General features: G+C 33.3%; 1 protein-coding gene across 1 annotated transcript; it reads right to left on the bottom strand.

Moving 5' to 3' along the window:
- Positions 1 to 10,486: 10,486 nt before the first annotated feature.
- Positions 10,487 to 13,033, bottom strand: LOC117114527 (protein arginine N-methyltransferase 6-like; the record flags this gene model as incomplete). The annotated part of the gene is made up of 3 exons (XM_033258205.1): positions 10,487 to 11,289; positions 11,764 to 11,874; positions 12,767 to 13,033. Coding segments are annotated over 3 exons (463 nt in total), but the record flags the coding sequence as incomplete, so codon positions are not given.
- Positions 13,034 to 13,504: the final 471 nt, after the last annotated feature.

The raw sequence follows: 13,504 nt of genomic DNA, 5'->3' as shown, positions 1-13,504 counted from the left end.
ATTTCTAGTATCTTTGATAATAAGAATACTAGAGCGCTAACCGCAATGTATTCGAAATACGCACAACTGTGTGGGTACCATCCAAGATGGCTGCCATAGATTTAGCCAATCAAATTTCGCTAAGCACCATCGTTTGCAATTGCGCCCTCAATTTACTTAGAGGGTTCAGTACAGCTAGCTACCCGTATGTTTGAAACTAGAGCGTTGCGGTGTTTGGGTGTAATGTACACGATTTTAATTTTGATTCCTTGGTACTTTATTTTTGAATAAGATGCTACACTTGGCTTCGTTTTGGCTACAATAGTTTAATAATTTGTTATTACCATTACTCATTATCATTAATGAAATAATAGTCAGTCAGAGAGGGCTTATTTATGGTAATAATATGTATACTAAGCCTGAAGGTGGCGCTTTACTACGACGGCCATCTTGGATGGTACACATACATAACTCTGCATTGCTGCGCCATCTTGTCAACACTCTAGTTGTTTAATAGCTCTGTGGACTACTCATACAACAGAAAAAAACGTCGCATGGAGTTAGTGAAAAATGGAGATCTAAATGAAAAAACGATGTATTTCAGCAAGTATTAAAACATTTTTGTTTTATTTTAGGCCTTCTTCAAAATACCTATGCCACAGCAGTCGATTTTTTTTTGCCGTAAAACCAAAATAGTTTCATGCATGCCGACTTGCCGATCGGTTAGCGTGAGCCCTGAATGAACTCTGCAGAAACTTCACATTGAACTTCGCATCGCGATGTAAAACAAATGTCGGAAAACTTTTCTTTGACGCATGCGCATTTGCATAAATGTCTACACACATACTACACACAATAAAAAACAAAAGAAATGACTAAGAGTGATTACAATAGTTCCTATTGCATTACATGCATAGGGAACTAAAAAAAAATTTAAAAAAAACTACTTTGTACAATTTGGGACGCAATTATCAGAGGTATTCCAGTGAATGATAAATAAATCAAAATTTACACAATATGCTGATGATACAACACGTACGCTACATGAAGAACTATTCTGGGCATAACCTATCAAATTTTAATGAAGTTAAGGCATACCAAAGAGGCATACCAAAGAATTAGTTTTTAAAACTAAGTGTGATTAATTGCTGCAATTTCCACCCACCTGGAGGAAGACATATAGTCAAGGTTAAAATAGAAAGGATGTAAAGGGAAGGGTTTGAGGAGGAAAGAACAAAAGCAATATATCTAATATTAATTTGTAGATTTATTGAACCACCTACCACCTAATTAAAATATGGTAGTGAATTTTATCATATATGAAAATGAATGGGTTCAAGTTTTTTCAGTACAAAATCAACACAAATTGCCTTATAACAAATACAAGACTTTTTAGTATGAAATTTTGAATAATACTGTTAGTTCACTCTGTAAAATGCATAGTGAAACAATGAGACATCTTTTGTATAACTGTGATAGAGTAAAACTAATAGGGACAGTTTTCAAATTTGGTGGAATGAGGCAATACAACTCGTATTAGATTAAAAATCAATTATTTTTTGGGTTAATTTTCTTAAATCTGATTTGCTGTTAAAAATGACTTTTGGGAGCCTAATTGGATTTTTTTTTTTTTTTGCTGGCTTTCAATATTTCAAAAATTTCAAGTGCCATGAAATATTGAAAATATTGAAATAGTGAAATATTGAAAATATTGAAATAGTGAAATATTGAAAATATTGAAATAGTGACATATTGAAAATATTGAAATAGTGAAATATTGAAAATATTGAAATAGTGAAATATTGAAAATATTGAAATAGTGAAATATTTGAAAATATTGAAATAGTGAAATATTGAAAATATTGAAATAGTGAAATATTGAAAATAGTGAAATATTGAAAATATTGAAATAGTGAAATATTGAAAATATTGAAATAGTGAAATATTGAAAATATTGAAATAGTGAAATATTGCCATGGAGAGAAATACTATGTATAAGTTCACTGATAAATGAAATAAAGAAGTTGAATTTATCTGAATTGCCTGGGGGTTTATCATTTGTATCAACAACAAAAAAATGAAAAGGAATTTGTAAAATTTAGGTTTAAAAGAAGGTTGTAAATTTATGGGATTGTTTATGTGTAGGTCGAATAATGTATGATGGTTTTTCAGGTACAACGAAAAAAAAAACAAAACAAAAACAAAGTGTCCCCTGTTTTTATGGAAACAGGTGTACAATCATGATGGTTGGGTTTTTTGAGTTGGTGGAGTGGGGCAGTGGGGGGAGGTTGCTCTGGGTTGTGGGTTGGTTGTTTCTGGGGTGGGTCCTCTTGATCCGGGCTTGCTTTTGATTCTGTGTTTTTTAATGCGGAGGATTGGCGGCAGGTTCGGTTTGGGAGTATTTGCCCCGGGGTGATTGTTCTATGTTCTGGTGTGGTTTCCTGGGGCACTGCCTCACTACACCAAGTTAAAAAGGTAAATATTTTGTTATGCTCAAAATAAGGTTGTAAACTTCTAGGGATTGCTTTCTCTCCAAAGTGTAAAAAGGGAAAAATTAAAAAATTAAAAAAAAGAAAGAGGAGGGAGAAGGGAAGAAAAAGAAAAATCAGTTTTAAAAAAATGTCAAAAAATTTCATTGCGGTGATACCTCTTTAGGTTTTTCTTTTTCTTTTTTTTATATGAGTGAATAACTTTTTCGAACAATCACTGTTTTTCTTCTTTTTAAGTGCTTTTGTGTGTCCTTGAGCACGTGACTTCTTTTGTTTTTGGAAATAAAAGATAAAAAATACTTTGTAAAAAAAAAAAAATAAGCAGCAGCACTTTTGTTTACTGAAGGCGTAATCGCCACCACTTTCGTTTACTGGTAGCGTAATCGTATATACGTGGCTATACCTACGAGAAATCTCATTTTCTGCGATTCAAAATAAATTTTTAACAGCAAATGTCCACCTATAATATTGAATACTATTTCCTGATTTGTGCAGTTACTCGTACCTCTATTCAAAGAAGCTAATTTCCATGTTCCAGTAGTGTTTGTCTAGGCCACAGGTGGGCAAAGTGCGGGTCGCATGCGGCCCGGCCACAAATCTTTTCTTTTTTTTTTTTTGACATAGACGCAAAGAAGAACTAAAGTGGATTCTTAGAACCAATTCTTATATTAACGGTTTAAATAAAGACTTAGATTAAGATTAAGACTAAAGAATGAATACAAATTTAAATAGAATATTTACAAATTATTGGTTTCAGAAATCCATTATACTGTTTAGCTCTCAAAACTCTATTGTTGTACCTTTTGTGCACAAACCCCCAATGCTGGACCCTCAAATTTCTAAAGTTCACTTTTTTAAGCCCATTTTCACTATCGTTCCTAATTATTGCCAAATGCTGTAGTATGCATTTCATTTGTCATCTCTTCTAACTGTTAATATTTAATAACTGTGGTATGAATTTGATATTTTGCGGATTTATCCATATTAACAATGTTACTTCTAGGCATACAGATATTATACAGGTGTCAGGACATGAAGTGTTAATTCTTCAGGTCCCAAAGAACCCCAAAATTAATGCAAATTTAGATAGCATAATTACTAAATTATGGATCTTAGAAATCCACTATAGGCCCAAAGCTTTCCCCCAAACACCACCAAGGGCACTGCCCTTTATCCATCTGGGGCCATAGGTGGCATACAGACTAAAGACCATATTGCTAGCAAAACGCATCCCCACCCCCATCGAAACTGTCACGGGAAGAAATGTGCATCCTTAAGGCAGGCTCAGGTCGACACGGAACTGAAAGGAACTCAACTCGTCGACATGAGCACTCCGCGCAACTGAAAGGAACTGAACGCAACTGAACTCATGTCGACTTTGAGCAACTGAACGGAACTGAAGGAACTTGGCTCATGTCGACTGGCAACTGAAAGGAACTACTGGCTAAAAACATTTTCCCCGCGAAATCCCATCAAATGCAAAATGTCTGTAATGTTTTTATTAAGACATGTAATTATTTTAAAAAGTGTAATTACTTTATATTTTTGTTTTGAAAATGTCGACTGGCAACTGAAACAAATGGTGCCTGTTTGATTAGTCGACAGAATTGAGTTTTTAAAAAATTTCATTTCCTTTGAAATCACATCAACAGTAAATAAATGTTTGAATGCTTGTAAGATTAGACGTGTGGTTAAAAATAATAAAATTATTTTTGAAGTTTATCTACTCTTTTTTTTAAATTTAGACAAGTGTATCGCATATTGGTCTATTTGAAATGGGTTCATGCAAAATCTGGTGGAACAATTGAAACAAGAAAGGTCTTTTTCTATATGAAAAAACAAAAACGAAAACAAGTATACACGAATGCATTTTATACGTGACAATGTTTACATGAATCAGCTGTCAAATATGTTATAAAAATGTATTAATTTAATATTACGCGAATGCAGCAGCATACTTTTGATAGAATTCATAATTTAACACTACACTGCAGAGGGACTTTCTGAAAAAGGAATTTAGCTTTTCTTGACCTAGGCCTAAGCCTAAGCCCTAGATAAATGTTCTACTGTTGAAGAATTTGTACAAAACTAACTTCCAAAACAATGCACACTCCCAAGAATTACGGGATTATTTATAATTCGTAAAAATGGATTTTGGAAGTGAGATCTGCCAGTTAGTTGTCAAGTCTTTACTCGTCGTACGTAGAGTTAGACGTAGGCTAGTAGGCCTGGCATAGGAAGCCTGCCTTTTTTCTACACTCTAGGCCTAGCCTAGGCTAGCTAGAATATGGTAAGTAGGCCTATATGCCGTATTATTATTAGGCCTAGTATTTGTTAATGTGTTAGAATAAAAATCTGGCCTATGGCCTATATTTTTTAAAACAAAGAATAAAGTAATCTGGCATTAACAAAACATTGTAATTTAATATTTTTTCAGTTAATGCATCTTGATTACGATTAATATCAGGATCAACGTTTTCAGTTCCTTTGAGTTCCGAATCAGCATTTTTTTCGCGCTTTTTTCAGTTCCTTTCATTTCCGCAAAAAGTTGAACAAGGGCAACTGAAAGGAACTCAACTCAACCTGACTCATGTCGACAAATATGCGCGGCTGTCAGTTCCTTTCAGTTGCGGTCAGTTCCGTTCAGATAGATTATGGGTGAGCCCAGTGAGGCTCAAAATCGGGCTTATGAAAGCGTCTAACTACTATAGAAAAACGAAGCCCAAACCTCTATTGTTACCAAAAATTATTGTATTTAGCCCAAGTGAAATTTTTTATTTTTTTTTAAACCGTATGTCATATTCTGACACTGTTACTGATCAGCAAGGTATAATATATAACACAGGCCTACATGGCATATCAGGGTATAGTTTAAATCTCAACACAACTCTATATTTTTTTACCAAAAATAAGTTTTTTAACCAAAAAAATTGCCAAAATTGGGATTTTTAAAAAACTTTACGTAAGATTCTGATATGTTATTGACTAGTAAGGTAATATATTGGTTAAAATTAATGTTTTACATACCAAGAACTGCAATTATAATTTTATACGTAGACAAATCTCATTTTTTTTTACCAATGCCTTTATAAGATTCAGATATATTATTGACCATCAAGGTATAATACTGTATTGGTTAAAATGTATTTTTCATATACAGAGCATATCAGTATAAGCGTCAAAAAATCTATTTTGTACCAAAAATCGTCGTTTAAACTAAAAAATAGGAACAATTTGGATTCTTTAAGACTGTTATGATTCTGACACATTGATCAGTGAGGTATGATATCGGTTAAAATATATTTTTACATGCAGAGCATATTAGTTATAATTTAAATGTCAACATATCTATATTTTTTAACAAAAAAAATCATATTTTTAGCCTAAAAATGACCAAAAATTGGGGGGTAGGGGGTTTAAACCCTTATGTCAGGATTCTGACATGTTATCGACCAGTGCGGTATACTTTTTATTAGAATATATTTTTACATGCAAACGCATATCAGGTATAGTTTAATGTAAACAAAAATCTATATTTTTTCCAAAATATAATGTTGTTAGCCCAAAAAAAGTGCCAACAAATTGAGTTTTTTCGGTTTCAGAGACTTCCTTGAAAAGCATGTTGATAAAAATATTTCATTCTTATATGCTTATTGTGAAAAAAGATTGACCATATATATTCTAAGCCTGTTTGTACAAGTAGGCCTTGTACTACAATAGCCAAAAATACTAAAATATTAAAGCCCCATTCCCGGCAAAATTTCACTAAAAACTGACTTTTTTTAGAAAATATTCATTTGCATTACTCCAATTATTATAAATCATGGAAAAATATTGGCATGAATTTTAGTTTTACGCAAAAGAATAAAAAAAAAATAGAAATACAGACTATTTCTCATAAAATATTACCATTTTCTGGACGAATTCATCGTTACTAGGCAAAAGGTTGTAGATCGCATCCACTGGAATACTCTCGCTTTTATGTATACTTTTATTATACAGTCGGTAAAGTGCGCCCTCTCTAATGAGATTAGTTTTTGTACTTCCTATCTCGCACAATGCGGTCGTTAGATTAAGGCTGAGATATGTTTGTTTAAGTGTCAAAATCTCAGTCAGAATCAGATTTTTAACAAATTTGAAATAATTCCTATGAAATATTATATTTCACAAGTGTCGGCCGTTTTTATGTGTGATAACAGAACCTAAATCGAGGTAAGGCTAGGGGCCTAGGCCTAGCCTAGCAGCGCTAGATAGGCTAATGTTTTCGGCGCCTACGATATTTCTTCTCACAACCTATCGCAAAATCAAAATGAAAAATTCATCCGCATTTATTTTTTGTGTGGAACACAAAAAAATCAAATTTCAGTCTTATTTTACATTTTTTTCATTCTTAGGAATATCTAAATTCAGTTAAACTAGCAATTCCGTATTATATTTATAAATCTTTATAACATTATACAAAAATTAGATTTTTCTTAAAAACTGAAATTTTGCCGGGAATGGGGCTTTAAAAACCATTTTTCCCCAAAAATTCTATTTTTACACCAAAAATTATATTTTTTATCCCAACATTTTTTTTTTTTTTTTTGGCTCTAGAGATTTTTCGAAATGGTATGCCCATACTAATATCTTTACCAAATTTGGCACTTTTGTTATCCAGGTAATCCAATTATTAGCCTATGCACAAGGTTAAAATCTAGATTAATACAAAAGCGACTTTTTCGTTCAAAAAATCTGTTATTTTCCTTATATTTTTTCATCTTTATTTGCCTATTTCTGACTAAATAATGATCATATTGATTCTAAACCTATTTGTACAGGTAGGGCTTGCACTATAGCAGTAAAAAATACCAAAATATTGAAAACTGTATTTTTGCCCAAAAACGCGATTTTTTAACCCCAAAAATAAGATTTTATTTTTGGCTCCCAGAGATTTTCTTGAAAAGCATGTTGATAAAAGTATCTCCAGCAAAAAATTAAAGTTTTGTCATCCATGTCACGATTCTTCCATATTTTGACGTTAAGGCACTCTACTAGTGCCAGAAGTGTTATTGACGGTTTGATCCCATCTTTATCAAAAATACCCGATACATTTAGACACCTATGGCTTCTAATTTTCAATTACCTTCCAAAAAGTGACAGAGTAGATATTGTCTGTGATCAATATCATGCAAATCCATTGAGCGAAGATGAAGGAGAATGGGAGTTGAGGTTTTACTAAAAGAAGGAGCTTTGCAGAGAACGCCATCAGACTTCAAAAACTTCCTATCGATTAATAAGAAGAAACAGCTATGCGATATGATAATCAGAGAGTGGCAAACAGATGTATGTTACCAAAATCAAGGGAAGATTGATTATTGTCACACACCATGAAACATGTTACAAGTTTAAGTGTGATGGACAAAACATAATAAAAGATATTAGAGAACTGTTCAGTAATCAGGTAAGGTGGATATTCATTCTTTCCTATAGTAATATACTGTACTAATCTGGTCTAGTCACACGGATTAAGACTAGAATATCTTTTTATATTTTTACAGGAATAGGCCGACAACCATATGCGCCCCCATGTTAGAAAGTCAGCACAGGAAAACAAAACTGTTATGTCAGATCTCCTGATACTGATGTATTTTTATTGTTGCTGGAATTGTAGGCATAGATATCAGCCTCCTGCCTCCTTGGAAATCCACTTTACAATTTCACATAAAACGGTGCATCTTCCAAACAGCAATATGGCAATGATCGCTGAAGCAATATCATCCATTATCAGAACCTACCCTACATGGATCAATTCAAGGAGAAGATTGTCTAGATTTCCAATTGACACACCAGGAGATGATGCCGGGGACGCCGACATGCTAGAGGCACCAATTATTAGAGCCACGAAGATGATCATTTTTTTTATTCTGATTCTGATGTTGAAGATAATTAAGAGTATTCCTGATGTTAACTGTTCCAAAACTGAACAGCAGCACAGTTCTTCAAAAATAAAAGCATATTTCTGGTTTTTGTCGTTTAATCAAAATCTGTAGTGTGACCTTTAACCTTACAGTAATGGCATTTTTTTTAAAGGTAAAGCCTGTCCATCATATTTATTCTCTGTATACATAGATCAAACCATTTATTTTTCTATTTGTATTCCTAAACAAATGTACTGGACTTGCTGGTGTCATGAAATGAGTGTTGGTTAGTGTGTAAATTGCATAGATTTGCATGTCCTTTGTGATGCAGGTGCAGTGAAGGTTAGTATGAAATTGTGTAGCTTGGCATGCTCCAGTGGTTGAATTGAATGCTCTAGAGAGGGGAGTTGGTGGTTTGGTAGGTTGGAGTGAGGTGGTCTTCCTAGCTACGTCTAAGGAGCTTGATGCTAAAGCTTAAACGTTGGTGTTCGAATGTATGCAAGTGGCCAAGTCTTTTGTTAAGTACTGGATAAACCAAGGTGGTACACCACAAGTTGTGGAACAACTGCTATTGCCGGAACTGAAAGTACCAAAAATATTTGGACCATTTATCAAGCCAGGCTGTGGAACACTTGTTTTAGTCAAGTGAATTGGTAAATGCTTTGCTATCGGATTGCAATCGGAAAAACAAAACTAGGTAGAATAATAAACTTTATTTTGTAGGATAGTGTGCAGGCCAAGACCGATACAGAGAACAAGAATGTTTGAACACTAACTGTATTGCACGTGTGATAGAAACGAACATTGATAACTAACATAACTGAATATGCAGAACATTGAATATTACGACATATCGATACATGTTAAATTAGAATGTTAGGGGTGTTGAATTGTTACTTATGACCACAACTGGAATGTCATGGTTATGGTTAGTGGACATATAAATTAATTAGTAAACCAATGGAATTGTAGCCTATATGATTGTGGGTTTCAATGGCAAAACACCAGCAAGAGAGAAAGGGTGTTGGATTCCATGATGGAAATGCACTGTGCGTTAATTGTGGAAGTCAATGGGGTGTCATGATGTTACGTTAGGGGAGCATTTGTAGTTAAGTTTATAGAATAATGCAAGTTATCGATAACACAACTGTGATTTTGGTGGTTTTGGCAATGTGACTTTAGTTAAGTAGGAATGGTTATATGAATATATTTCTGCTGAGTAATTTAATGGTTGTTGGTTTAATTTAATGCTTCAAAGCTGACCTATCCTCACAGCTGGCAATCATTAGTTCTTTGATACCAAAATATCCTTAAATGTCAAATACTGTATATGGAAAATGTCCATTTTTGCATAATATGGCAGGTAAAATTTTTTTATAGAATAATTTACTCAAAATTAAGATATATATTACATTTATCTGTGTTGTTCAGTTTTGTTTTTTAATGCATGAGTAATAAAATGGCTGTAGATAAAGCATTATTTGAATATTTGTTTTAGTTTGACCTTACACTGCATCAACGGATACATAATGAAATGTCAAAGTTAATTGAAGCATTTTGGAAAAACATTTCCTACATTTTGGTGTCAAATATATTAATATTTGTACATTGTACTAGAAGATTTGAAGTTATAACCAATCCATACCCCCAAAATATCCCACATTAAAATAGCATAATTTAGCGATATAGGTTTACTAGTACTGGCAACCAGAAATTGCTTGACTAACAAGGTGGTTCGTGAAGCTTATACATATAGGTAACTGAAAAAAATAATGACAGGTATAAAGCAGGGGATGCAAGAGGCTGTTCGGAGCCCCTTGACTATAACATGCACAAAGTGTTGCCAATTGCCCCACAATACATATTGCACTATTATATATATGCAACCCCAAAGGAGACTTTACAAGAGCATTCAGAAGAAAAGGCATGGAGAAACAGATGAAGGGATTCTAGTGGAAGGCGATGATGACATCGACAGTTGTGACCTCAGAAATCAATAAAAGAACAATATATGAACTAGAACGAGAGAAGCTCGCAAGGGTTGTTTCCAGGAATGTCTGGTCAAACATGGTTTTTCGGTATTCTTTAAAATAGACACTGGTTCTGAAATTAATACAATTTTATCTGAACTTATGTCTTTTAATGATTGAAAGGATTTGCTGGCCAAATTCAAAGCTATATGCATGCTAATATGAATGTTGAGCAGGTGCTAACACTCTAATTTAGAGAGGGACCGTGTTTATCCATATTTATAATAGCTTTAATTTCTTTCAGTTTGTTTAAGTGTAGTACCCGAAGGAAATGACGAGACATTTTATTTAGTGGGGGACTGAGTTATGGACTAAAAATAGATGAGTAATTTAGAGAGCCTCTAAAATTTAAATTATTCTAATATATAAGCCCATCACAACAAGATTGGAGTATTCAGGGAATAGTGCAGATGCTACTGCACATCATGCTCTTCTTACAGCAGACTGATGCAACTTGAGTTTATTTCAGTAGTAGTCTGCCCTTTGGAAGCTTCCATTTCTGCAATCCATCTACATTCTTTGTCATACATAGGTCATTGAGCAGCAAAATATACTGTACACCACACCCACCTGCAGATCTACCAATGTCTAGCCTCTATAACAATTTTCTATACTGAACGCTATCAATTCAAACCCACAATCTACATTCCTCCTAGCGAGAGCCATCTATTATTAGCATACCTCAGATATAAATATTGTTGCTTTTGTGTACCTGAATTGTAAATCTGTGAATCTATAAAACATAATAAAATCAGAGTCAGATACATATTCATAGAATCAATTTGGCAAAAAACAAAGGGATTAGTTCAGCTAGGTCTATCATCCATAATATAGCTGTATGGCTTGCTATCACCATCACCAACTTTACACTTTATTTCAACTTCCAAAAATCTGTAAAACAAAAAAAAACAAAAAACAAAAAAGAATGACAAAAAATGTGTCATTTTGTAAGCAACATTGTGAAAGAGATTGTGGAAGGTATGTTAAAAGAGTACACAGCTTGATATGGATTAACCATATTGAAATGTTTGTGTTTATGTTATATATACATATTTATCAAATGTATAAATTACAACATATAAAATTCTTGTTCCACAGATTTATTGGTTGGTTTGAATTGATTTATTGGTTGATTAATCATTTTTTTTTTATAAAAAAGGAAAAAGTATTTTTAAGCATTCGAAAGTGTATAATTGTCATGTAAGTGTGCACTTTTGATATCAATAATAAATTAAAAATAATTTGGACAACTTGGTGCACTTTGTTATAAACTATTCCCATTTAAGAGAATATAGAGGATGTCAACATTGGCATTTTGCATAAGAATTCGGAATAAAAAGTATACAAAGAATTGTATATCACTACCTATTCACTTCTTTATTTGGTGAAAGTATTACTGTTCCTTGTATCGTTGTGTCTTGTTGTACATCTTCTGCCTCATTTAAGTAGACCACACACTGCCGCCAATGGGTTGGGCTGAAACATTAAAATTTATCATGTTTTTTTTTTAAATACCATCAATAGAGCACAAAATGTTTCAGGAACAAGATAATGAAAGCCATTTAAAAGATGCTTGTGTCGTCACTGTACTGTACTGTAGGCCTATATTGCATATAAAGACAGTTTGATCACAATTTGTTTACTGAAAAATTATGTTCTTCAATACAACCAACTTCAGGCTTGTAATTACATTAAATCTTGGGAAATTCAATTTTAATTGAGGTAAATATTATAATCATAATTATAATCATAATCAATGTAAAATTTGTTTGTGTTACCACTCTAAAGTTGGTGAATCCTGATAAGAAACAAGCAGCCATAAAAAGTCCATAAGATTGTGAACACAAGAGCAATCAGGGTTACTGAATAACACATGTAACAGGCCAATAGAAAATGAATTAGGGTGTAATTACAAAGGCTAAAGGCAAATATGAATGAGATATATCCTAGAATTAAGGCTTATATCAAAATCGCACTGGACTTTTTCTAGAAAAACAAACCAGAGTATCAGCAATTAGTTCAGTGCAAATTACCTCTCATGAAAACTTATTGAGACAAGTAGTTTAACTGAGTGGATTGTGTCCACTAAAACTGACCAGGTTAGTTTTACCGAGCCTAAAGGTCACTTGTGAATACGCGTCTCGAGCGTTACTCAATTGACATGTGATGGATTAGCACCCTCAATAGTTTATTTTCACAGCTTAATCAGTTTTACTATTTCTCGCAGTAAAACTTATTGTCTAAAAAAATCAAATGCGGACAGTGGCAGATCTACCCATTGGAATATTACCCATGGTCTCAGTAAAATTCTTTTCCTTTTTAAAGTCCAGTGCGATTGCAGCTTTAAAGATTTATATTAGAACCTTACTGTTTATAAGGTGATGTTGACAGCTCAATTAAACCTTTATTAGCACAGTCAAACTGAACAGTAAACCAGGCAACAAAACCATTAAGTGTTGTCTCTCCAATTGCTTTAAACATGAACTTCCCTTTAACATGCTCCAGATCTTTTTGGGTTATTCTACTTAAGTCCAACTCTATAACTTTTTCCGCAAAACCTATCAAGCTTTTTGGTGGAAAGACTTCAACATGAACACTTCCTTCAAGAATCAAAGAAACAAATAAAAAAAAATGTCTAGTATTAATACAAACACACAAACAAATAATGAAAGTTTTGTTTTAAATGTTTTCATTGGTTTAAAGAAAATGGTAGACCACATATTTTTCAAAAGTAGAGACCAAATTTAAGGAAATAGGATCCTAGCAGGAGCGTGTGTCTATGCCCTATACATACTGCCTTACTGTATTATTGGTCCGCGCTGACCCAGAGCCTCACTGCACACATGAACCAGAAAGGATTTGCAACAAACGTTTATCGCCCTTTTCTTAAGTTTGCCCTACACTTATAAAAACAAGAGTTTCAAACATTTAAAGCGTCGCAAGTTCAAATCACGTATATTTATCAAGTTTGAATCACATATTTTCATGTTCATATAAAAAAGAAAATTAACATCGAGGCGCGATTCGGACTCGCGACCTTTGGTTTCTTATTACACGTTGTTAATCGACTGCACCAACAATCTATACTGTATAGTAATTATTGGCA

The sequence above is a fragment of the Anneissia japonica genome, unplaced genomic scaffold (genome assembly GCF_011630105.1).
Source record: "Anneissia japonica isolate Jap-2015-1 unplaced genomic scaffold, ASM1163010v1 scaffold1693_len225059_cov107, whole genome shotgun sequence".
In the NCBI taxonomy this organism is placed as follows: domain Eukaryota; kingdom Metazoa; phylum Echinodermata; class Crinoidea; order Comatulida; family Comatulidae; genus Anneissia; species Anneissia japonica.
This window is presented reverse-complemented; position numbering and strand designations above follow the sequence as displayed.